This window comes from Wyeomyia smithii, chromosome 3 (genome assembly GCF_029784165.1).
Source record: "Wyeomyia smithii strain HCP4-BCI-WySm-NY-G18 chromosome 3, ASM2978416v1, whole genome shotgun sequence".
Lineage (NCBI taxonomy): Eukaryota > Metazoa > Arthropoda > Insecta > Diptera > Culicidae > Wyeomyia > Wyeomyia smithii.
This window is the reverse complement of record NC_073696.1, coordinates 176117271-176143026: the sequence shown is the minus strand read 5'-3', so window position 1 is coordinate 176143026 and position 25756 is coordinate 176117271. Positions and strand designations below refer to the sequence as shown.

Genomic DNA, 25756 nt, shown 5'->3' with positions numbered 1-25756 from the left:
CACGCACACAAACAAATCAAGCGTGAGTTTTCAAACAGACGTATGTAACATCAGCAAGAATCTGAGAAAATGGAGTAACAAATTTCTATTTGTATGAATAAATGCTATTTAAAATTGTTTGCTCTATGATCGGGTTTGATTTTAGCAAGAGTTCAGTGAAAAAAATATGTTTTTATTGTATGTTTCAACATACTGTTTTTTTTGTCATTTTCCTAGCGAATTTGATAAAAAAAATGTTTTACGCCGTTTTGTCGTGTAATTTTTACATACACCCTAATGATTCGTCGTTGTGGCAGTTCTTTGTTTACATACGCCCTATACTATTCGTCGCTCGAGCTAATTGTTTTTATTTTACGTCAAATCGGATACACCAGTATTAATCAGTTTATTTCAGAGAGTCGGTTTGATAACCATCAAGTTTGGATGGAAAAGCATTGAAAGTAAGTTGATTCTTACCATTTTTTCTGAATGATACAAGAACTGTGATATATTTTTCTAGGAATTAGACAACCAGCACTCGTATTGAAGCACCGATCGAATGTTATTCGGTAGCACATAAAAAGCAATGCTTAGCTCTCTCTCGAATTTCCCGGCGAGATCTTCTAGTGGACGTAGCGTAGTGTTTATTATTCTAGCTGTATATTTCTTTCCATTCTGTAATGAAAATCTGGAAGGATATTTTCATCGGAGATGAGATACTCTCGAACACATACAAGCTGATGCTGGTTGACGATGTGATGTACAGAATTAACGGGAAGCGTGTGTCGCGCACCCTTGGAGGTGTCCAGGTGGATGGCGCAAATTCCCCTGCACCGAAAATTTCACCGAATCCAGTGTCGACATCATGCTGAGTCATCGCCTGGTAGAGACTGGATTAGGCGACGAGAAACAGTTCACCCCATTCCTGAAGGACTACATGAAGAAAAATATTGTAGAATAATGTAGCTTTTGTGTAAAAGTTTATTTTTACATTTAAATAAACATGGAACAATAAACAAAAAGTAGTGGAAAAAAAAGTAAGCAAATCAATCTAGTGGCATTTCTTCTTCTGCTACTTCTGCATCCATATCGTCTTCGAAATTATCTTCTTTAATTGACTTAGCTTTACGTCCCCTCTTGGTAGGAACCAATTTTTTCAGGAATGTCTTATAATAATCTTGCTTGCATATATATGGCAGAAGACCCCGAAGGTCGTTGAGTTTGGCATCCGGTAAAGTCAGTGGCTCAGTGTTCAGGGGATGCAACGTAATATTCTCGACCTTCGCCGTTTGCTGTAAAAGATGAACAGTTTCGAAAAAGTCTTGCCCTGGGTCGTATTTGTAAGAAACTTTCCCTGGAGCGTCAGTGCTGTACCTAAACACCATGATGTCTTTAAATCTCACCATTTCTCCTTCCGGTGTCTTTTTTGGCATAGAGTACCGGTCACAAAGAAGCTTAAAAGTAAGGAAGTGTTTTTGCTGCAGTTCAATTACTTTGAATGGTACAGACCGTGTAATCGCAGAAATAAATAAAGCCCAGTCATGCGGTATTTCAATATTAGCCGTCGTCCTTCGTTTCGCTCTCTCAATCGCCGCATGAACAGTGTCAACCTCCATATGGGAGTGCCCAGTTTTCATCAACTTGTGTTCAATAGTAAGCTTTCTCCCAATGGAGGCCTGCAGTTCAACGTAGTAGCAAAACATGCCAACAACTGGAATCCATCGTAACAAAAAGGTTCAATGGTTCACGTTTCAAGCTCGATTATATCTCTTTAAAAAAAACATGAAATACACTGGTATACGAAAAACGAACACGACCTATCTGCAGAACATTTTTTCTGCTAAATTGTTGTTACATACGTCGGTTTACTACGATCCTATCTGCAGTGTGCGCGATGTTATTTTGTTTTGACAGATGCGTCGATTTACCGAGAAAAGGGTGTATAGAACAAATGCGAACACACTGAGAAAAGATGACATAGGACGTTTGCGTTGTTTTGAATTTTAAAGTATAAATTAATATGTTTTGGTACAAATGATCAATTTACACCAAGTGAAATAAAATTTGCTAAATCATGCGAACATTAGCTCGATTTGTTTACTTTTGCGACATACGCCTATTTGAAAACTCACGCTAGAAATCTCGTTATGAAAAATTTCGCGTTTTGTATGGAATTCAGAACATTTTTGGAAATTTCTCGTTTTATGTTGTTTTATATCTGATTTTTTTGGCTGGAGAGTGAATCTCCAGTTGAAACACACTAGAAATTGATATTAATTTAGATTTAGTGTGAAAAATTACGACAATATGTCGAAATAAAATATAAAAAAATGCTATATTTCTAATAGTTGGAGCATAATCTTAGTCATTGTCATAGCTCATGACTTTTGTTACTGTATGAAACATAAGCGACTTTGTTTAGAAACGCTATTAGACTACAATAAAAAAACGAAAAGTGCAAAAAGGTTACCGGCAAATTGATGAAAAACAGCATATTTGATCTAAACCGCAGCATTTTTATGTATTCCCCACAAATAAAACATGTTTCAACATCATTTCTATAACTTTTCAGGAAAGTATGTTTTATAAGTTTAGTTTAGAATGCAAAACCATTTCAAATTTCATACAGAATTGGAAAAAGTTCATAACGATCACTAATACTAATGCAACGACGTGAATAGCATACCTTGTAGAACTGTTATCATACTTGGGTGGCATGTATACTCCACAATGATGCCAGAACTGAAAACAATAAATTGACCTTGCCAGTGTTGAAAGACACTTTGATGCTTGTTCGCTCTCACACGAAATCCTCTTTAAAATTGTTAGAAAATTGAAAGATAATCATTTTCGCTCACTTTAACTCGTACGGACAACGGCAAAATTTCGCATAAGTGTGAACGATGTGTGCGAATAAACTATTGAATATTGTTCCTGTCCACAACGGAAGCAACATTTTTTTCTGCTTCTAGCTGTCAAACTATCGATAATTATCGATGGTTATCGATAGAATTGGGAAATTATCGATAATTATCGATAGCGATTTTAGTCGATATTTCCCATCCCTACTCCAGAGATGCCACATGTAGTGATGGGAAACTTATCGATACTTATCGATAATATCGATAAATGCTAGTCATCGATATTATCGTTAATTTTTTGACGTTAACGATAATTATCGATATTATAAGGGTGAGCACAAGTCAGTGCGGCTGGTTACTAGAGGAGACCCAAAAGAAAGAGACCTCACCTTCCCTACCCCAGGAGTTGCTTTTGCCGCTAGGTATTTGTTGGGTGCTGCTATTCGACAAGATTTAGCATTGTTGGGGGTGGTGTAAAGGTTCGCCCCGGGTGTCACTGAGTTTCTGAGAAATAATGGTAACTAAAAAGGTATTTATAGTTTTTAGTTTCCTAAGAACAGATGAATTCGACAACTTAGTACTGGAGAACTTTAAAAAAATATCCAAACTTTTTGCACCATCTCATAAAAAGCAACGATACGAAATTGTAATAAAATGCATTTTCTTTGGCTTGCCAATTCTTATAATATGATGGACCTGCATAGTGGCAGTCTATTGGTAATTCTCTGGTAATTGTTCAGTTTAACATGAAACTGTTTAAGTTCAAAGTATCTGTTACCCAACAAACAATTTGTAGTTCCATTAAAAATCCAAATCAACGAAATTGTTGCGCCAAAAAAGTATCCTGATTTATACAGGGGGTAGACAAAATAATTGAGATGAATAAAATTCTCTCGAATTTAAATGGCCAGAACTTTACGAAAAATGAATCAATTTTGATAACCGGTTTAATTTCACTGGAAAACAGTATTATATTAGTATTACTTGGGAACTTGGTGTGACCAACCTACACCAAAAATGTTTCGGATTTCAAGAGTGTGTGTCAAAGTGTACATTTTTGCAACGCATAGAACGTTTTAGGCAACTAAATTGTCTATCTAAAATACTTCATTTAAAAAAATCTGAGATCACCGATATTATCTAAAATCATTTTTTGTTTTTAAAGTTATATTTTTTTCAGTGTAGGATCTTTAACTCATTTTTTAATATTTTTGAGGGAAAGTTCAGATAATTTTTACTAAGATATATTGATTCATAAGAAAAAGGTTCAAATACAGTAAGGTTTTCTTACGCGGGGGATACATGCCTCGTGAAGAAACCTGAATAATCTGACCTTTTTAAATGTTAATCCAGATAAATTTTCAAACGCAAGTTTGCAAAGTTGCTTGGTTTAATAAGACCTACACACCCACAATGTTCGATTGTATTCTGCTAGAGTGCTGCAAACTCAAAAAAAATTAGTACCCAACAAGGAAAAAATCGTCAAAATCAACACCCATACTTAATAAATTCATACCTCGATGATTCCTTGGCGAATTTTCAATCTTTGGCTACCAATGAACCCGAAATAAATTCTGATTTATTGACAACATATAAACCTAAGTGAAACAGAATGTCAGAAAGAGTTCTACGCGTTGCAAAAATGTGCACTTTGGCACACACTCCGGAAATCCGAAACATTTCCAGTGACCCTTGGTCACGTCCAGTTCTTAAGTAATACTAGGAAACTAGGACAGTTTTCCAGTAAAATGAAACCTGTTTTGTTAGAATTGATTCATTTTTCGTGAAGTTTTTGCCATTTAAAAATTGGCAGAATTTTGCCTGCTTCAATTATTTCCCTCATTATACAACCTTCAAAATGAACTTCGGCTTGAAACTACTCCGTATAAAGCACTCCCGGCGTAAAACCCGAAGACTTTCCAAAACAAACTGTTTAACTCGTCCGGTTGTTTGAATTTTCATTCGCATATGGTAAGATTTGTCATTCAAGGCCTTAACACAATGGATACGTTGCGGCTGCGTTTGCGGAATTTGACAGTTGGCCCATACAATTACTGTCACATTGACGTCAACGCAACGCAAACGTATCCTTTCTGTTTGGGCCATCACTGTCTCTGTTTTAAACAAATTTATATAGCAAAATTGCATTTGTCGAATAACGTTTGCGGTAAAAAAATGGACAAAAATTGCCGATTTTTCATGGGTTTACCTTTAATCGCACTGACGAAACTACTCATGCATCATCAATCATAGTAACCCATGAGTTAGCAAAAAAAATTGACAGCTCTACTCTCTTTACTGTGATGGTGAAAAAAGTGAAGCTACTCCGTTCAGAAGTGTGCGCGTTCAAAGAACGGTACCCCGCCGCGTCAAAAACGGACATCGTGCGGCACTTTGTGGACGCCGGGTATGCTGGTTCTGGCATCTACAACATCTTGACACTATTGGACAACGATCAGAGCATCGAAAGAAAGCCCGGTTCCGGGCGGCCAACGACCCTGAGCCACAAGAAGCTTCAAAGGATGCTGAAGAGAAAGACCGAGGGAAAAGTGACTAAATCGTCGCGTGCACTTGGCCGAGAGGTTGGTGCATGCTCTAAAACAGTGAAAAAGCATCTGGAGAACATGGACATACATGTAGGAAGCGGCAGTCCCGTCCACTGGTCTCGGAGCTGCAGGCAATGACGCAGCGACAGCGGTTGAATAAGATGGTCAAGTCGATTTTCCCGGCGAATCGCGACGCGGCAGTGGTATTGGACGACTAGACCTATCTCACCCTGGATGGCAACGACTAGCAGGGCTCTTCGTATTTTACCTCCCCCACAAAGAATGTGAGCACCGAGGTAAAGTTTATTTCACAAACCAAGTTCCCCAAGAAAGTGCGGCTGTGGCTGACAATCAGCGAGAAAGGGATGTCAAAGTTGCTCTTCTTTCGCTCCGGGCTGGCCGTGAACGGGGAAATTTATAGTACGAAGTGCCTGACAGAAGTTGCGTCGTACATCAAGAAATACCATAAGCGCGAAGACACGCCAGATTTGACGTCGGCCAACTACTCGAAGCGATCGTTGGAGGAGATGGAGCGGCTGAATATCGATGTGGTACCGGAGTCTGCGAATCCGCCCAATGTCCACCACCTGCTTCCCATCGAGAATTTCTGGACGAACTTGAAGCGCAAGATCTATTCCAACAATTTTGTCGCGAAAATGGAGGAGGAATTAATGAAAAAACGAAGAAAGAGCTTAAAAACATGGCTACACGCATGTTTTCGTCCGCCATGGCGAATGTTCCGGTTAACTGCCGGAAGGCTGCACGCAAGGACGTAATATTTTTTTGTGAGGAAGCTAACATGATAACCTTCCATGGGAAATTTATCCTACTCAATTATCTGTCATAGTTTTTTTTTCATCACCATCTGAAATAGGTTTTTTTTTATCACCATCTGTTCGCGCCAAAACTCCCGCCTCAGCTGGGCATTAGTGTCATCCGTGAGTGACCAGCTGAGGCCCAAGCGACGCTGGTTTGCGCGCGATTATTTTAATCTTTGTTCTGGCTCGACAATGCTGCCGTCCGAGAGGCAGCCTATAAAAGCGCTCTTCAGAGCAGCGCCAGTGTTAGTCGTTAGTGGTTTGTCGATAAACGTACGGTGGCAGCGCCGTCACGCTGCCACTATTGTAAATATTATACATAGAATAAACTGTCAGTATAGTAAAGATTGTGTATTTCGCGATGAGAAAAGAAAACTCGTCCCTGGGCCTTAATTGCCCTCTCGTGATGCCAAAGGGCGAAATTAGAACACAACGTAGGGCCGTGCGCGATCACCATCTGAATTTTTTTTTTACCGCAAACGTTAGCTGTCAAATTATCGATACTTATCGATAATATCGATAAATACCGCGGAATTATCGATTGTTATCGATGTTCGTTTTGGGCGATATTTCCCATCCCCACATGTTTTTGAAAAATGTCTGCAACTGCTCGAAAAACCGAAAAAATCTGTTTGAAATCTGAAAAAAAACTATCCGTGATGGGGAAAAAATTTCGCTCGGGCAGGTAAAAGTCTGCAAAAATCTGCACACATTTTGAGAACATCTGCACAAATATAAGGAGGCTCTGACAAAAATCTGCAGAAACTATGGGAAATCTGCAAATATCTGCGAATCAACAAAAAATCTGCGCACAGACTCTAAAAATCTGCGTTTTGAAGACAAATCTGCACATCTGGTTTCCCTGCCGCACTCAACTTGCTCACAAATCAGAGATGCCAGATGTTTTTGAAAAATGTCTGCAACTGCAAAAACCGGAAAATGTTCTCGAAATCTGAAAAAAATCTACCCGTGATCCGAAAAAATTTCGCTCGCGCAGACAAATATCTGTAAAAATCTGCTCACATTTTAAGAAAATCTGCGCAAATATAAGGAGACTCTGACGAAAATCTGCAGAAACCGTGGAAAAACTGCAAATATCTGCAAATCACTGAAAATCTGCACACGGACTCCAAAAATCTGCGTTTTGAAGACAAATCTGCACATTTGGTATCCCTGTCACAAATAAACAACTTCATACCAGTGTTATCAAATCTACACTCTGCCAGAAAAATACAAAGCATAAACGTATAAAACACCTAAGGGCATCGTAAGCGGCGGTCTATTTTTTTAACATGTTTATACTAGATTTACACCAGCAAAACCTAAATAGAGTTCTCCAGGCGCGTTTGTATTAGCAATACTCAGAGGGAGAGATATGTGAAGAGAGTGTTGTGAGCCAAACGAACATGTCAAAATTCGAGCCAAACGAATAAGAAAGGTTACACATTGAAAGGTGTTGCAATAAGTTTCAACACGTTTACACGTTTTACACGTTTCTCATGTTTTATTGCTAAAACATGAATTGAGAATGCTCCAAAGTTGCTTCATCACAGTGATTTTTAACTGGTGGTTCACAAGCCCTTTGTATGGTCTACAGAATAATGATGAAAATATATAAAATTAAACATAAACATAAAATTTAACACCTTCACGGTTTTTGTGATGCACTTTATTATTCCCCAGGACTTCCACCGTCACCATCAGTTATACGAGCCGAATAAAAAAGTTAGTGAACATTGCGCTTTGAGAAGAGATCTGGCACCTCTGATATGTGAAACCTGGTTGCCAAATCAGCGGTTTTTTCATCGCTTATCCCTCCCTATGAGGATCTCTAGTTTGTATATATGTTTTAAACTTGTTTCTGAATAAATTTTTCATTCGTGATCATGAATCGGAAGAAGCTAATAAACATAACCAACCAAAAATGGTAAAAAGTGATAAAAAGTCGAAGCAACGAGATGCAATGATTTATAGTTTGGAGGAAACAAAAGCAACTTTACACGGGTTTACACGTTTCCTAGTGTGCGTAGGTGAAAATTCACTTATCATTCTGGTCCCGAGAATAACCATACCACACTAGGAAACGTGTAAACCCGTGGAAAGTTGCTTTTGTGTCCTCCAAACTGTAAATCATCGCATCTCGTTGCTTCGACTTTTTATCATTTTTTAACATTTTTGTTCGATTATGTTCACCAGCTTCTTCCAATTCCTGATCACGAATTAAAAAATATATTCAGAAACAAGTTTAAAACATAAAATAAGTGTTCAACTGAATATTTGTCCACTGTTTGTGTCTATAGAGAGATAAGTGACTTTTCACCTACGCACACTATGAAACGTGTAAACCCGTGTAAAGTTGCTTTTGTTTCCTCCAAACTGTAAATCATCGCATCTCGTTGCTTCGACTTTTTATCACTTTTTAACATTTTTGTTCGATTATGTTCAGCAACTTCTCCCGATTTCTGATCACGAATGAAAAAATTAATTCAAAACAAGTTTAGAACATATAAGTGTTCAAATGAATATTTGTCTAGCTGCTAAAAGCATAGCATTGCAAACAAAACAGCTATTTGTAAATATTTTCCTCAACTAGTGGCACTAATACATTCGTACGTAAAAAGGTCTATAGAGCTAGGACAGGACGTGGCAAGTGGCTTCTAGTTATTCTTCTTTTCGTTCAAAATTGCCCTCATGAAACATTGTGATTTTTCGGCACGACGCTTGCCAGTGTTTCCAAAAATCTTTAATTAGCAAAATATAAATATCAAGGATTTTCCAAATTCTGGATTTCAATTTTAATTAATTCATTTGATATTGCTAGTTCAATTGATTAGAAGATATATGTTAAATTTATTTGAACCAGCCATAATTTCAACTCATTTTGGGTTCCTCTTGCTTTTCATGAAATGGAATCTGCTATTGTTTATCATACGTAGTTTCAAAAACATGAATAACATTTCGAATGTTGATTCTTATAGACATTACACAGTATAGTGTATGAAAAAGTTTCAAAAAATTGTTGAACTAAAAGCTGTTCATTTACTTGGTAAGCAAAAACAGTGTGAACAAAAAATACCGATAGTTTTCGCAGCACGGCCAACCGTACCGACTAATAATAAAATTTAACAGTGCGCTAAGTGAAATCGACCCATCAGAGAGGGCTTTCGCTTTGACAGAACTTTGGGTGATTTTTGGTTTCTCTTGTCACGTCCTGTCCTAGCTATAAAGTTCTCCAAGCGGAAACACATGAACATTGCAACACGGCCCGCTTTACACTGTATATTGAAATTTGCGAGAGTGTGAATTAAACTCGGTAGTTTCTTTTCTTCTCTTCTAGATGACAGTTCTCACAGGTGACAAAAAAATCTTACAGCTAACAAAGAAAAATCGAATACATCACACTAATACAAACGCGCCTGGAGAACTCTATAGACCTATTTACGTACAAATGTGTTAGTGCCACTCATTGAAGAAAATATTTACAAATCGCTGTTTTGTTTGCAATGCTATGTTTTTAGCAGCTGGATAAATAATTAGTTAAACACTTATTATAAGTTATAAACTCGTTTCTGAATAAATTTTTCATTCGTGATCATGCATCGGAAGAAGCTAATAAACATAACCTATCAAAAATGGTAAAGTGATAAAAAGTCGAAGCAACGAGATGCGATGATTTACAGTTTGGAGGAAACAAAAGCAACTCTACACGGATTTACACGTTCACTAGTGTGCGTAGGTGAAATGTCACTTATCTTTATAGACCCAATGAGTATAAAAGAGAGGTGAGGAGAAAACTTACTAACACTTGCACGCGCCCCTCTTCTCGCCCCCCTCTACCAAGAGTTGATGACCAATAGTGACGTAGCTATTTGGATTCACCATTGAGTTCGTCTAGTTGTTTACACTTGAAGCATTTACTAATACTAGAAAAATGCACTCTCCTCCTCACCTCTCTTTTATTCTCATTGCTATAGACCATTTTATAAACTGACAGGTGTCACGGATCCTGCTGATGATGATGTTCCTTTTACGTGCGTTATGTCAGCGGTTCCGAGCTTTCTGTCAAAATTTCATTTTCATTCATGAATTGAGTTCAGAAACGTCCTGTAAAATGGTCTATGAATGATTATCACAAAAGTCTAAATAGTCATGCAAGGGGCAATAGCGTGGGGTAGTTTTTTCGCCTCGCAGAACTGCGAACAGGTTTTTGGTACTTGGCTGCAAACCGGTTCTTGGTACCTATAGCTTGAGGCCAGTAATGAAACACGGTTTCAAATAAAAGTTTTGTATAAGACAGTATATTTAGCTGCTAATACTTATTATACATGGGTAAATAAAATAAAAATCAGTAAAGATAAATTATTATGAAAGCAAAGTTTTGTTATATCATACTTTTGTAACAATACAGGTTAACATAAAGCTCAATTGTTTGAAATTCGAGGAAAAAATTCTTGCGTATATTTTTTTTAATGGCAACATTTATACAGTTATAATTGATTGAAATCTTCGGAACGAAAAATGCTATTACCACATTTGTAACGATTACGAATCGAAACATGTTTCTTTATGGCTTTTTTAAAAATGCTTCAATAAACCGGTTTTCTCTTCCGTTAGAGTGCAGATATTTGATTTGATACATTCCAACTTCGTTTATTCGTTTCTTCTATGGTCTGCTTTTGGTTTCTCTAGGAAAATGATTACGACTATATTTTTTATTATAAAGGATACAAGAATAGTCAAGTTTGAATAGTACATTCCCATGGTAGAAATACATCTGTGAGTATATTCGATTAAAAGATACAGTGTGTATGGTATGACTTTTACTCATTTTTTTCCGCAAGGATTTCTAATCTACCCGAGGCATTACCATGCCCTTGTTGTTTACTAACTTTCATGCTTTGAAGCGCAGGACTGGAACGTTGTTACAGCCTGGGTCTACGGATTTCATCAGGAAACACCACTGTGGTTAGTCAGATAGAGGGAGGCTGGCCCCTGAGTTCGAGGGAATGAAAATAAAATAAGGATTACCATAATAGATAATAAATATTCTCTGCCAAAACTAATCAACAGGATTCTTCTTTAGCTATGATTTCGTACTGCTAATAATAAAATATATAGTTCCCAATTTTATACGTTTCGCCTGTTGTGTGCAGCATTTCAAAAATATTTATGATGTCCATCCACCTTATTTTCGGTTTACATCTTTGACTGTTTTCATTCGTTTCTATCAAATGTTCATCATTTAAAAGGCAAGATTTACATATTTATTTGTTCGTTCCATCTGTTACTCGCATGTTAGCTTCAGTTTCGACAAACCGATTTCTGCCCGCTATTCCTCTTTTTAAAAACAGTTTACTCTACGAATACCCTATCAGTTAAATAAATGCTCGTTCAATTTCTATTCATTGTCATTGATAAAAAATAACGAATTTTCGCGCGACTACCCTTTGTAATATTTTCGATTTCCACATTTTTGTCTTATGGATGTTTTTGTTCTATCATCTATTTAACTATCGTAAGATGCTGTTTTTTGCTGGCAAATCGGTGTACAATTGTTGAATGCAATGGCCAATATAGTGACAAGTGAGATGTACAAAATTATGTTACAACTGTTAGACGCAAGAGACGCTTGTAGTTTTAGTTTATTTCAATAAATTAGATTTACTTCTACCTATTATGTAACAAATTGCATTTTTGTTTTTCAGTAAAAATGATTACTTTCCGATTTCGACAATGAAACAATAGATTAGCAGACAAATCGACCTTGATACTGAAAATCGACGTTGTTTTGTGTTGACACTTTAATATTATACATTTAGTTGCACGGGTGGGGGAAGTGAACATAACATTTACAATGTCCAGTCTCTATCAGTATCTATAGTCCGATGAATGGCTCTTCTACACAATGACATTTAGTTACGGTAAAATATACCACACAGTCAGTTGTTTGTATCTTAAGGTTAGGATAAGCTCTCCAGGATTCGGCATTTTCATTGTTAGGCATTCAACTGAGTGATTGCCCGTTTTTCAACTACTATCGAACAACTAAGTAGAAGCAATAATTTTGATATCTTCCGTCGAAATGACCGCTTGATGTGACGTATTTGCTCAATCGAATGCCATACAAATTCTACCAATACAATGCTCGAAGCTGATCGATTACCCTAGATCGGAAAAAGGCTCCAGCAATACCGAAGAATGTACCCATCACTACACATGCTACCACAACTTGCATTGCGCAGTGTACTGTTGGGTGACCAGCTGCTATATTGTTGTAGTGATGCCTGTGCTTTCGATAGTAATGATCATCACCGTTAGGCCTCAAGTATTTTTCGTCGATTTCATGTTCAAAAGCTGGAATGATGGCCAGATTGATTACCTCTGGAACAGAGTTATCATCACCGCTAACCCATTCTTCTTCGCTTTCCTCTTTTATTACACGTGGGGGAATAGGTGGTGTAGTTCGTCGATTCACGTAAAATCTTGACCTGCTAAATCCATTCACACTGTATCCACCCCGATCGCCTAACGACAGTCTATCATCGTATTCTACGTTCGCATTATTTCGAAAATTTTTACTAACGTAGTTGCTGATGATTCTGCTATTGGCGCTAGAGCTGTTCGTTCCACTTTCACTGCCATTGATGCTGTGCAGAAGCGACGATAAAAGATTACTGTTATTGGTAATCCTCATTTTGTGTGTCGACGTTTCAATATTTGGTATCTTTATACTAGTGTCTAGGTACAAGTTTTTCTTAATTCCTAGAACCTCCGATAGAGGTCGGTTTATGAGAAGGGCATTTTCCTGACGGGATGCCTCGTTGTCGTCCCACAGCGAAGGCTGCGCTATCGTTGTAGTCAAACTTGTGGCAATAGTAGTAGTAGTAATAGTCATAGTGGCAGTAGTGGTAAAAGTACTTCGATTCACCAAATCGCGGAGTGGGGGCACTGTTACGCGCTGATCAATCTGTCTACTGTTCGCTGAACCATCAATCGAATCAGATTCGACTGTTGCCGGTTCAATGATCACATTGTTGCTGTTTCTACTAAAACTATCATAACTATCGTAATTACTATTATAAATACTATTTTTAGTGGTAATATTTTTAATACTGTTGTTAATATTACTGCTACTACTACTACTACTACTACTGCTGGGGATGCTGCTACCACTACTACTACTACTGTTAATAGTAGCATTTTTGTTGTTACTGTTATTATTGTCGATCAGTTGTGTCAAAATGTCCTTATCAGTGATGGGTTCGTATTTATTTCTAAAGGTTTCACTATTATCCGACGCACCACGGTATAGAAGAGCAACTTTTCCATCGGCCGTAATTACGGGAGTTATCTTTTGCTTTACCTCCACTGTCTCACCCTGATTCTCACTTGACTTTTTACTCGTTTTATCGTCTTCTGTTGATTTTGGTTCCACCTTATATACAATTCCTACTTTTCCATTTGGTGTAGAAATTACCTTGATAGAGTCATTTTTCCGTAGCTTACGGCTGCCGGAAGACAGCAATTCATCATCACCGTCGGCAAAATCTTCTAATCGTGATTTGAAACGATGTGAAGCGGTTTTACCTTTTATGTAGTCTCGCATCACATTTCCGCCATCGGAAGAAGGAGTTTCTATAGTATCAGTGTTACTATTTTGTCCCTTCTTACTATTTTGTAAGTCTTCGTTGCTATAGTCATCATAGTAATCATCATCGTCGTCGTCGAACAGTTTCTTTCGGTTTTCTTCATCGCGTTGTTTCTGACGACGAATTAATGAGTCAACTTCCTCGTAGTCATCATCTAAGAGGTCATCGTCTTCTTGTACCTCTTTACTTTCCTCCTGGTTAAACAGCGGTTTCTCCTTCATTTCTTGAAGTTGTTTCATCAGCTTTTGGAAATCATCCAGTGGCTCTGATGCGGCGCTATCTTCCAGACCAGCGTATCCCTGATCATTCTGCATCATATCTTCCTTGTCGAAATCGGTCTCGAAATTGACCCAAATATCACTAGAACTAGCATTGTCTCTTTTTGCATCTTTGCTGGCACTTAAACTACTAGGTAAATCTAAAGCTAAACTATCGAATCCTGCTACTTGCACTGTTGCTGAAGTTGTTGTTTCTGGTATTGGTGTTGATGTTGTTTGGGTAGTCGCGTCTTGCAGTCAGTAGCATTTCTTTGTACAATGGCATTTGCGCACGATATCAAGGTGCTTGATGTATTTGGTATTGTTGCTACACACCATGCGTACCTACGGTAGAGAGATATGATTAGACTACCCGCAGAGACTTAAGGTGGAAGTGTGTCAAAGCCAAACAACAAATGGTCGACTTCGAATTTTCAAAGGCATACCACTCCGTAATAGTTGATGAGTCACTTGTGAAAACATATTATCATGTTTGTTAAGGTGATGGAAACAAAAGATAGAGTTTCCACAGGTAACGCATTAACTATTTCCGAGTCTTGTGCATTTGAAAATTCGTAGTCGGCCACGTGGTGGCTTCTACACACTACAACCTTAACAGTGAAGACGTCGTAACTTACTTTTCTTCGTCGTACAACTTTGGCTGCGCAACACTGATTCCCGCAGCCACCTACGCATTTTGCGTACTTCAGTGGTTGCCGGGATCGACAATCGTTCTCGGTGTAGTACTCTCGCACTTGCTCTTTGCGGCAAGTGGACGAACCTGAAATGTTCATGGGGAAGTTTGACATTAGCAATCACAACAGTTCTACATTGTTGTGGATGTTACTGATAACAATTTTGACTAATTTAAAATTAAAAGCAGAATGTTGCCCCAAAAAATGACCCATACTTTAAACTAGACTCATGAAAGGATGGTGGAAAGAGAAGAGTGATTGGTTCATTTGAATCCTTTGCATCAGAGATGCCCAATTTAAGCCAAAGATAGCTAACATGTATCATGTGAGCACATGTTTCAAAAGAGCATGTGTTTTAGATATAGAAGTACTAATATTGTTACGATTGTTATGGTTCTGTGTTTTGCTATGAAGGTTCAGCAGTCAAGTTGATTTACTTAGAAAACAAAACAGATTACAGTCATACCTCGATATAAGGCAACCTCGATAGAGTTCTCCAAGCGAAAACACACAAACACTACGACACGGCCCGCTTTACACTGCATATTCAAATTTGTGAGAGTGTAAATCAGACTAGGTAGTTTTTTATTCTTTTTTTAGATGACAGTTCTCACTAATACAAACGCGCCTGGAGAACTCTATAACGTAACTCGATATAACGTAACTTTTACCTCGATATAACGTAACTTTTGAAAATGTATTGAAATTGGAAATAAATGGTACAGCAACTGTTTTTGGGCTATAAATTGCTTCAAAAATTTTGTTGTTGTAAGTTTTGGGCATGAGGAAGGCTTAAAAATACTAATAGGTGATGGGAAATAGGTTTTCACGCATCCTTCAGTAACAATACACAGTCTTGCATCAATTGAAAAAAAATGTTTTCGCTTGTTGAAATTTTCTAAAATGGGCCTAAGAAAGGTTTAAGTAAAATAATGATAGGTGATGGAAAATAGGTTTATGCGCATCTGTGAGTAACAACCAACAGTCTTGCATCAATTAAAAATTTCTTTTTGCTTGTTGAAAATTGTCCTAAATGGGTATAAGAATGGTTTAAAAATACTGATAGGTGATGGGAAATATGTTTCCACGCATCATTGAGTAACCTCTTGTTTCAATTGAGAAATTTTTTTTTTTGCTTCTGAAAATGTTTCTAAATGGGCATAAGAAAGGTTTAAAAATACTGATTAGTTATGGAAAATAGGTTTTCGCGCATCTTTGAGTATCCTTTAACATTCTTGCATAAATTTAAAAAAAAGAATTAACTCGATATAACGTAACGAAAATAAAAATAAAGTTGCCTTATATCGAGGTATGACTGTATAACATTTGGTTGTCTTCAGCAAATTTGCTTGCATTTTGATTTTCAACATTGTTCAGGAATATTACATCGAGTTGTCAAAAAAAAAAAAGACCAATGAGGTGGAGGTGGTGTTCGGTCTTTCCATCCTTGACACACAAACTGATTGCGTATCGGTGGTAGTCAGGGCGTACAACAAAAGATCCATCGCATAAGTTAGAAAGGAAACTTAAGTGAAGCTTATAAGCTGAACTTACGTTAAATCATAAAACTTACAGTGATGTATTATAAACACTAGGGTTTGGTAAAACTAGGCAATCAAATGTGATGTAACTCAGAGTCTATGTGTATATAGAGTCGCGCAAAGAGAAAATCCATCGTTTTGGCAACACAGTTTTTGTTCCGTTTGTTGCCAAGAACTAGACAGTTCTGTTTTTCACCATGCATAAGCGAGTATCGTCTTAAGCCTCTCCAGCTGGTCTCGAGGTACGATACTGGCCTAACAAGCCAGTCGTCGTAGGTTCGAGTCTCGACTCGGGAGAGACTGTTAGTGTCAGTAGGATCGTAGCGCTAGCCCCGCAATTGTCCTGTACACTTAACGGTTGGCTGCGAAGTCTGTGTATAGTAAACAGAAGGCCAAGTTCCCAATCGGGATGTAGCACCAAGGCTTTGCTTTAAGCGAGTACCATTTTTTGAAATTCTTCACAAGGTACACAGTTTTGAAAAATAACACCGGTGATGCTTTGTTAAATTTAACTGAACCAGTGAGTGTACAGGTTTAATGTTGGATTGAAATGTGTAGTTAAAACTTCGGAAAACACATATTCTTTATCACGCTTAATTACAACACTTTTCATCCACTCCTAACATTATCACCTTGTTTATTTGCTCGATTGGTACCCTCGTTTGACACTGATTTGGTTCCTTTGGTTTTTATCTTTGCGCGACTCTATATTATAAACATAGACTCTGATGTAACTGTGCTATTGAGAAGAGTCTGATTGCCTGAGTACGCCTTGGAAAAGAAGCTCTGACGCGAGGGCAGAGTATATCTGGATAATGGGATCAGTCAAATGCCCACGTCTGTTCAGCACTGGAAAATACCGTCCTAGGCGGAGTCTTTATTCTCGAAAACGAACAGAAATTGGAGAACGGATGCAATTCTGTCCTTCAATCCCTTAAAGCAGCGGTTCACAACCTGGGGTACGCGTATCCCTGGGGGTACTTGAAAGCCTTCAGGGGGTTCACGGAAGAAAAATCAGTAATGGCGGACAAAGAAATTTTTTTTTATAATACTTCAATCTTGTTCTTAAAACAAGACTGTAGCAATCATTGTTTGACCAGAGTTCAATTTGAAACCTTAACTAGACTTCCACAATATGATCTACCACTACTCTTTTCCACTCTGCGAGAACATCCAAGCCAGGGGGTACAATCGATATAAAAAATATTGCCAAGGGGTACGCGGACAAAAAAGGTTGAGAACCGCTGCCCTAAAGAAATACAAAAGGCAAAAGATTCCCCCAAATATGCTGTTGAACCTGTTTAAAAAAATATTAAATAGTATGGTACTAGAAAATTTTATGGAAGTACGATATGTAACAATATTTTGCTACAGTTTCAAGAAATTATTTATCGCAAAGAGCTTGTAAATGAAATATAATCACACAGTAGCTATCAAATGATTAATTGTGGTGCGAGAGTTGTAATATAGCTTAAACATTTTTCCAGAACGAACAAGTCGGACAAGAAGGCGTGATTATTCACGAACAGTGTCGGGGTCATACAAGATGCGCCGGATTCCAGCATGGTAATAAAATAATAGAAGAATTGGTCAGAGGTTGAAAAGATTGTTTTTGTAATCAATATGCTATGCAATAAGTAAAACGCGAATGCTAAATGGGTCATTTAATGTCAACTTGGAATAAATTAGTAATGAATGATGATTTATAGGGAGTTTAAAGTAGGTACTATACTACTTTAAGCAAAACAGGCATAGATTAGTGCATTCTGCAATCAACACTGATTATCTCTCAGCACTTTTTTTACGTAATTGCAGTTGAATATTATGAATGTGTTAAATTGTATTTGTTCTCATGAAAACGAGGCGCAAATACCACATCATATAGGAGTTATTGTCGCCACAGTTGAAAATCGTATTTCAAGATTAGCGACAATCGATTTTTTTCTCATGCCTTATATTTCACGTAACGTCGGGAGCTTCTGACGTTACGCGAAATGTAGGGCATGAAAATAAAATCTACAATCGATATTATACTAGTCGAGAAATACGGGTTTCAACTGGCGCGACAATACAATACTCTAACGTTCCATTTGCTTTAGTGTCAAAGCAATATTTTTTACGTGTATTTCGGATTCTTGTGACAAAATCTTGTGTATAAAAAACACCAATAATATGCCCATTTATGCTACTAACACTACACTCGCTACCATGCAAAAGTTCAACTCTTCCGTTACGTCGGAATTTCGACCTATACAGCAACCCAAAACCATGCAATTGACAGAGCCAGAGAGATTTTCACGAATACTCTGTGTACTTAGTATTCCGAATGAAAGTCTTCCCTCTCTACCAAACAAAACCCGCGAGTCGCATAGATTGCGTGTCAATCAAACTAATTAAAATTAGAATTTGCCATATAATACCGGAAGAGGGAGCTTTGAAGGGATCCTCATCGACGACTACCGATACCGAGCCCTCACCTTGGTCACAGAATTTGCCCTTGGCACCGTTCTTACACTTGCAGGAATAGCTACCCTTCCCGTTGGGTATACATTTACCACCCCGCTTGCACTGATGATTCTCGCAGGGGTCAACCTGAAAAATACCAAAGTAAATTGGTGTTCAGTGTAAATAATGGTAACATAAAACATGCAACAGTATAGATAGTTACCTCTTTGACTATCATTGGTGTTTCCTGCATAAAGTCATCATCTACTTCTCCTTCGTTTTCGGCATCCAGCAGGGCACAACCAGGTGTAACTTTTTGCTGACGAGCTGCATTCAAAAAGTCAACCTGTTTGTGATTAATCCATACCTCTTTCATGCAGCCTTTGAAACTGGTAAGATTTCTAAGATGCCAGAGTTTGTAGGCCTGTTGACCCGGCTCAGGCGGTAATCCTCCCAGAAACATTGGACTGGTTAGTTTTAAATAATCTTTTGTGCCTTCATTGATAATGGATCTCGCTAATCCGCGATCTACCCGTAGGGTGAAATTCTTTTTCACTGCAATCAGCTCCACAAGGTGATATTTTCCATCAGCCACCATCTCGAAACTATACATAGTAGAGACCGGATAGTTTCCCACGTCATAACTTACACGAATGCGACCATTAAACAACTCTACTGCTAGATGTTCATTGTTACCATCGTACATCAAAACGCCGTTCTGTTGGGTGCTGCTGAAGGCGATTGTAACGTTTGCTTCTGGTTTCGTCCTTAGTGGTTCGAGCTCCACAAATGAATTATTATGCAAGAACGTCAAGCTGGTTAGATACTCGCATCGCTTGCCAGAATACCCCGGAGCACACTTGCAAATGTAATCAGCACTAGTGGGATTCGGCTGAAAGCAAACGCCAAATTTGCACTCGTGCTGCTGACAAGGAGAAGTTTGCGGGTAAAGCATTGCGACCATTGGAGTTCCTTCACAAAATTTCCCAGTAAACTCAGAAGGACATTTACACATGTAATCGTTGATACCATCGATACAGGTTCCGCCATTCTGGCACATATGGTTGACACAATCGTCAATGTTTTCTGTGCAGTTGATACCACGATAGCCTGGGATGCATTCACAACTGTAGTGCGTAGAGTGATCAACGCATTTAGCTTCATTCTGGCATGGGTTGAAATCTTTGCCACAGAATTCGATTTTCGACTCACAATATGGTCCAGTATAACCGGGTAGACATGCGCAACTGTAAGAGTTGACTCCATCCATACATGTGGCATTATTTGCACATTTGTGATTCGTGCAATCGTCGATGTTGATTTCACATCGCGCTCCTGAATAACCCGAGACGCACTGGCAACTGAAGCGGCCCTCTTCAAGTACCGTACATGTGCCGTTGTTTCTGCATGGATTTCCGTAGCACGCATCAATCATTAATTCACAGTGAGCGCCGTGATATCCTGGAGGACACTGACACTCATACTGCCTTTCGGGTAGAGCTTTGCAGGCAGCATTGTTCTTGCAAGGGAAGGTGTAACATGCATCACATTTAGAGAGAATTTCATTATTCACTTTGCCTTTGCAAACAAATTGACTGGCTGGTGTCGATAACACAAGTTTATCCTTCATGGTCTCAGGTTCGGCACAACGTGCGATACCGGGTTCAACATAGTCCCGTTTAACCCACTCGGAAAGCCATTTGAGGGAACAATCACAATAGAGAGGATTACTGCCAAGGGCACTGCAAAACAGAATATATTTAGTTGAAGAATCTCTGGAAGCAAACAATCTTACTCACATATGCGTGATCGATTGAAGATCAACAAACGACCCATCGGGAATCATGGAAATGTGATTTCCATGTAGAGACAGGACCTTCAAACTTTTCAATCCAGCTAACGCATGCTGCTGGACACACTGTAGATTGTTATAGCTGATGATAAGCGTAGATAGGCGAGTAAGGTTTGCAAATGTATAATTGGACAACATGCTCACTTTGTTGTTACTGAGATCTCTGTAAAAAACATATAAAAACGGTTGATTCATCTGGTGAGTTGTACAAATTAAGAGATAACGCTTACAATCGAGTAAGTGATTTTAAATGACTGATTCGTTCAGTGTGAACCATTGATATATCATTGGACTCCAGATAGAGTTCGGTCGTTTCGGCAGGAATAGATTTGGGAATTTCTTTCAATTTATTTCGAGAGCAACGGACGACGGTTCCAGTACATGTACAGGAGGGCGGACAGTAGCCTTCTCCAAGGCAACCCTGGTCAGCATCCGAAGAACATTTAAACTCAAAGTGTGGCAAATCTCTCACGGGGACATCGCGTACCTTGACAGGTGACGCACATCGAGCCGGAGGACCTCCGAGCTGTTTTTTGCGCAACCAATCCGAGAACCAACCCAAATGGCAGTTACAGCGGAACGGATTTGAAGCAAGGTTTCTGCAATAACATTGAGAGATTATAACTGGAACAGATATGTTCAGATAGCGAGCGCTTACAGCTGAGATAAGGATGAAAGAAACTCGAATGATCCAGGCATTACACAGGTGATCAAGTTATCATACAGTGATCTGCATAAAAATAAAAAAAAACAGTTAAATTGGGCACAAGATTGAAAGGCTGCTATATAATACTTACAATACTTTTAGTTGATGCAGTCCTAGAAACATTTTATTGTAGACCTCTGCTATTTTATTTTCGCTCATGTATAGCTCCTGTATTTTAGTAGCGCCTTCGAATGAGTTTGGTTCGACGTTTACAATCTGGTTTCGACGTAAATCAAGCTTGACCAAATTGGGCAAACGACCAAACAGGCCGTCCGATCGTATTCGGTTCAGTTCATTGTCGTTGAGTAAACTGAAATTGAGAAGTGAAAATTATTATCGTTCCGTATGTCTCTGTGGAGATGTCTAGAGCCTTTTCAAAATATCAGGATTCTTTTTCTGAGCACGATAATATGAGTCAGAATGCAACGCTAAAGAACTGAGCCTCATTTAGATTTTGAACCTTGTTATATCAGGTTTCATAGGATTTTCGAAATGGAGTAAGCTCTTCATAACTAGAGCAAGGTATCTCTAATCAAACCCCAAAACCCCTATTAATTAGTTACAACGTCAAGTTACTTTAAAAAAATGAGCTTTTCTTAGTAAATTTATGTTTATAATGTCTTGTATAAAAATCCCAGGGTATATTTTTAAAAGGCAGCATCAGTTTCCTAAAACTCATTCTCAGACAGGAGGAAAATTTGGGTGTCCCTTTCTCCCTGAATGTCACTACCAACAGGTTTTAAATAGCGCTAATTCTACCCATTTTTGAAAAATTAGATATTAGTTATTAGTATTAGAGATTATATATAGAAGTAAAGTTATAGTGTCACCCCCTCCACGCTGCGCCAGTGTGTTTGACCGAAAGGTTCTGAGTTGCAATGTTTTGAATCAAATCAGTGTCAAAATACATACGCCTCCATAGTTATCGCTGCGAAAGCAAACAAATCCTGACAATTACATATTTCTAACAGTGTTGAGCAGTCACCATTTGTGATTGGCCACACAAACTCATTATTTACTGATAATTTTTAAAATGCCTAAGCTACTAACGAACCCCCTAATAAAAAAGCAAGAGCATTCGAGTGGTTTTCATTTGACTCGCAAAGTGTTCGAAAATAAAACAAATGTTCTTCAATTGAAAGCGACGGGCCACAGTATCACTATGTGCAGTAAAAATGCAAAATTATTGTAGAAAACACGCTACAAGTAAATTATTCGAAATATTGTCCATCGCTGGTTACCCCTTTTATCATCTTTTTGACTTAGCTCGAATACCGTTACAATGAAATATTTCGTCTTTGAAACTGCCTTGGAACGATAAGTAAGAACTAGCATAATAAATGCAAACACAATCGGAACACGGCGTTTTTTTTAAATTTTTATTAGGTTACCTATTTATAAGATATCTTTTTGAATTTGCAAGAGTGTCTTGTCTGATGACTCGCCGTGTTCTGTTTTTATTCGCGTTCAAACTGTTTTCTAATGAAGGATGCTTATCAAAATGTCGCAAATTGAACGAAAACACTATCGCCAACATAAAATTGAAGGACTGTCAATTCTGTTTGTCAATTTTCGTTATGAAGTTATTATTAAAAAATTTTTTGTTATTCCTTCCAGCTTTAACACACAAAAAAACAAAGAATAAATTCAACTCTTTTCTAGTTGTTTGACTTAGGGGCCGTTCAATAATTACGTAAGCATATTTTTCCACTTTTTCGAACCCCCCTTCCCCCCTTGTAAGACATCGTAAGATTTTTTAACTATACAACCAGTTTTTAATCTGACGTGCTGTTAGAAAATTTCTCTTGAGTCTAAAAAATGTCACCACCCGTGAAAAACATTCAATTAGAAAAATTCTTTAACCCTCTAGTGCCCAATGCCGCCATTTGGCGGGCTTCAGTTGAAGTTCTGAAAACCTTCAATAAATACTTAAAAAGTGTTTATAATGGTTCATAGTGAATTTACCGAAGCCCGTCTAGAAATTAACTTGGGCACTAGAGGGTTAAGAGGGTTAAATGTAAAGTTTCATTCATGTCGGAGCAACTCGAAATTGGACGATAGATTAATCAAAAGATGTTCTTAATCCATAGTTCCAACATTTGTCTCAATTAACTTGATGTTTTAACCTATTTTGTTGTTGCACATCTACATATCTAATATCATAGTTTTTTACGCATTTAACGACTTACAGTTCAGTGGTGTACAGAGGAATATCCCTTGGAATTTCTTTCAGTCCGCGAGCCGAACAATCCACCGTTGTTCTGTCGCAATGACACGCCGCAGGGCATTCCTGATCCATCCGACACTCGCCAGCATATATGGTTTTACTTAAATCATCCGTGCCTGTGAGTAAATCAGGAAAAAAAAAACAAATGAATATTTAATTTATATAACGAGTATAATTAGTTAACCAATAAACCTACATTTAAATTTCTCATCTTTCAGTGCTTCTATGCGGCGACGCTGCATCCGTTTGGGTGAATCACAGCGGGCTCCACTGGTTTCGATTGGATTCTGATGCAAATAGTCACCCAACCACCGTAGATTACAATCGCAAATGAAGGGATTACGTGCCAAGTGCCTGTAAGGGGGGACAAAGACAAATGCCACAGATGCGGAAAAATTATGTTAGACTCGGAAAAGGACAACAGCTACTGTTTGTAGCGAAAATTTAAACAGTCGTAAACAAATTGAAAATGGGATTGAACGTTTTTGCATAAACCGATTAACTTCAGTGACCGGCAAGCGGCCGCTTGACTTACAAAGTTTGAATGCTCTTGAGCGAGTCGAACGTGCCGTTGGCCAACGTTTGTATGTTGTTATCGTACAGCGACAATAGACTGAGATTCTGCAGGTCCTTGAAGGCGTCCCTCCGCACGCATGTGATTTCGTTGGCGTTCAACAGAAGCAACTGGAGCGAAGTTAATCCCTTAAAAACACTTGCCGGCAAATCCTTAATTTTATTGCCATAAAGGACACTAGGATAGGAAAGGCGAGTGTGGAGAAAGAAAACATTGTTTATTTATGCTAATATAACTTCGACAGGCTGAGTGAAACTCACAGCGATGTAAGCGATTTCAGACCACTGAAGGCATCGTAGGCAACGCGTGAAATGTTGTTATTAGACAAATCTATCCGCTTTAGCCTTCGGTGGCTGGCGAACGCTTTCGGGGGAATTTCGGTGATGTAGTTTTGCTCTAGCCGCCTGGAAAAATATTTTCATTAGTTCTGCTTTCGCTAGGGCACTCCGTTGCTTTGTGGCAGGGATACTCACAATTCTGTGGTATCTTCTGGCAGAGTGGACGGCACGCTAGTCAGGCTTTTTTCACGACAGTCCACGATACCATCGGCGCATCGACACGGATGCGGACACAGACTCCTACCGCCGCATTCCATTGGTGCGTTCTCTGTCAGACCTGTCGGTGAAAGTGGAAAATTGATATGTCTCGGTTCATGTTCTGGAGCCCTAACTAGTCTATATAGAATGAATGAATGCAGTATATTCCATGGGTATAAGTAATCAAATGTACGAAGGGAACATTCTAGTGATTGGAACCCAGATTGCGACAGGATGCAAAACCAAAACAATTTTATCACACCCATCCGCTCTGATGGGAGTGAAATTTTTTGGGCGAGAATAATGAAAAACATTAACTCCGTATCTCTAAAGCCTCCTCTGTGTCACATGTGTATGAAAAAGTTCATCATGGAGTGATCAATGTTGTGTTGCGTCCATAAGCCGTGGCGCGCTATTTTCCCAGTAATTTGATTTTATTGATCGAACAGGACGTGACAAGCAAAATGAGTAGAATATCAAAAAATCCAGACACTGACTGTTCCGTCAGTGGAATCACTGCACGTTAACTCAGGATGCTGAAACCGCTGTGGGTCCTCTTGATGGTTATGGGAGAAAAATAAATTAACATTTGCATATTCATGAATGTCACGTACACATCCGGGTGGAAAATTATTGCGCGATCGATTTGTTTCTTTTGTTTTCTACACAGTTTTGTCAATTTTAAATCTTGTAAATTCGAATATGGTAACTAGAAGGTAGGTTAAATCTTCAAAACAAGTAGTGTAGATTTTAGTATAATGAAGAAGTATGTGGGTTATACCCAACAACAAAGTGTCCTTATTTTACGGTGGCCACACTGTATGGGTTAATCTGAAGTAGCTCATTGTGCAGACAAAAAGTCCAAATTCATTTTATTAACAATATTCCAGGCACAATAAAAAGTAATATTATTCGGGCTGACAGTTGTTTACTGTGTGCTAACCCAATATAGTAAAACCCAATAGCCATTAAAGGTGCAAGCAGCAATAAACAAAATCGCACGTTTCGATCAGGGTAGAAACACGTCGTGAGGGGTATTAAAGAATTTTGCAAAAAAATATGTTTAAAAG

General features: G+C 38.4%; 2 protein-coding genes and 2 long non-coding RNA genes across 7 annotated transcripts in view; 1 reads left to right on the top strand and 3 right to left on the bottom strand.

Moving 5' to 3' along the window:
* The first annotated feature begins 16 nt into the window (after positions 1–16).
* LOC129732648 (uncharacterized) lies at positions 17–1025 on the top strand. Its single transcript, XR_008729307.1, has 2 exons — positions 17–440; positions 500–1025. It is a non-coding gene; the product is annotated as an uncharacterized LOC129732648 (long non-coding RNA).
* Positions 943–1982, bottom strand: LOC129732649 (uncharacterized). Its single transcript, XR_008729308.1, has 2 exons — positions 1839–1982; positions 943–1748 (listed from the first exon to the last, which is right to left on the bottom strand). It is a non-coding gene; the product is annotated as an uncharacterized LOC129732649 (long non-coding RNA).
* Positions 1983–10473: 8491 nt separating this feature from the next.
* On the bottom strand, positions 10474–14355 carry LOC129732644 (putative uncharacterized protein DDB_G0282133). The gene has a single exon (XM_055693696.1). The coding sequence runs from the start codon at positions 14168–14170 to the stop codon at positions 12335–12337; it is 1836 nt and encodes a 611-aa protein (XP_055549671.1). The 5' UTR covers positions 14171–14355; the 3' UTR covers positions 10474–12334.
* The window catches only part of LOC129732643 (protein slit), a 393864-nt gene continuing 382423 nt past the window's right edge, over positions 14316–25756 (bottom strand). For 2 of the 4 annotated variants that reach the window (XM_055693692.1, XM_055693694.1), the window contains 13 exons: positions 24624–24765; positions 24411–24554; positions 24112–24327; positions 23773–23930; positions 23539–23692; positions 21441–21659; positions 21302–21373; positions 20874–21242; positions 20591–20806; positions 19015–20533; positions 18767–18938; positions 14749–14891; positions 14316–14455 (listed from right to left, as the gene is read on the bottom strand). In XM_055693692.1, the coding sequence (XP_055549667.1) occupies positions 14369–14455; positions 14749–14891; positions 18767–18938; positions 19015–20533; positions 20591–20806; positions 20874–21242; positions 21302–21373; positions 21441–21659; positions 23539–23692; positions 23773–23930; positions 24112–24327; positions 24411–24554; positions 24624–24765 (3611 nt within the window). In that variant the 3' untranslated portion in view covers positions 14316–14368. The remainder of the gene's footprint in view (positions 14456–14748; positions 14892–18766; positions 18939–19014; positions 20534–20590; positions 20807–20873; positions 21243–21301; positions 21374–21440; positions 21660–23538; positions 23693–23772; positions 23931–24111; positions 24328–24410; positions 24555–24623; positions 24766–25756) is intronic. The other 2 variants (XM_055693693.1, XM_055693695.1) reach the window with 1 other exon arrangement.

What these genes read in the sequence shown, in the direction of transcription:
- LOC129732644 (XM_055693696.1), bottom strand. Translation starts at nt 14,170, where the DNA reads ATGATGCAGAATGATCAGGGATACGCTGGTCTGGAAGATAGCGCCGCA.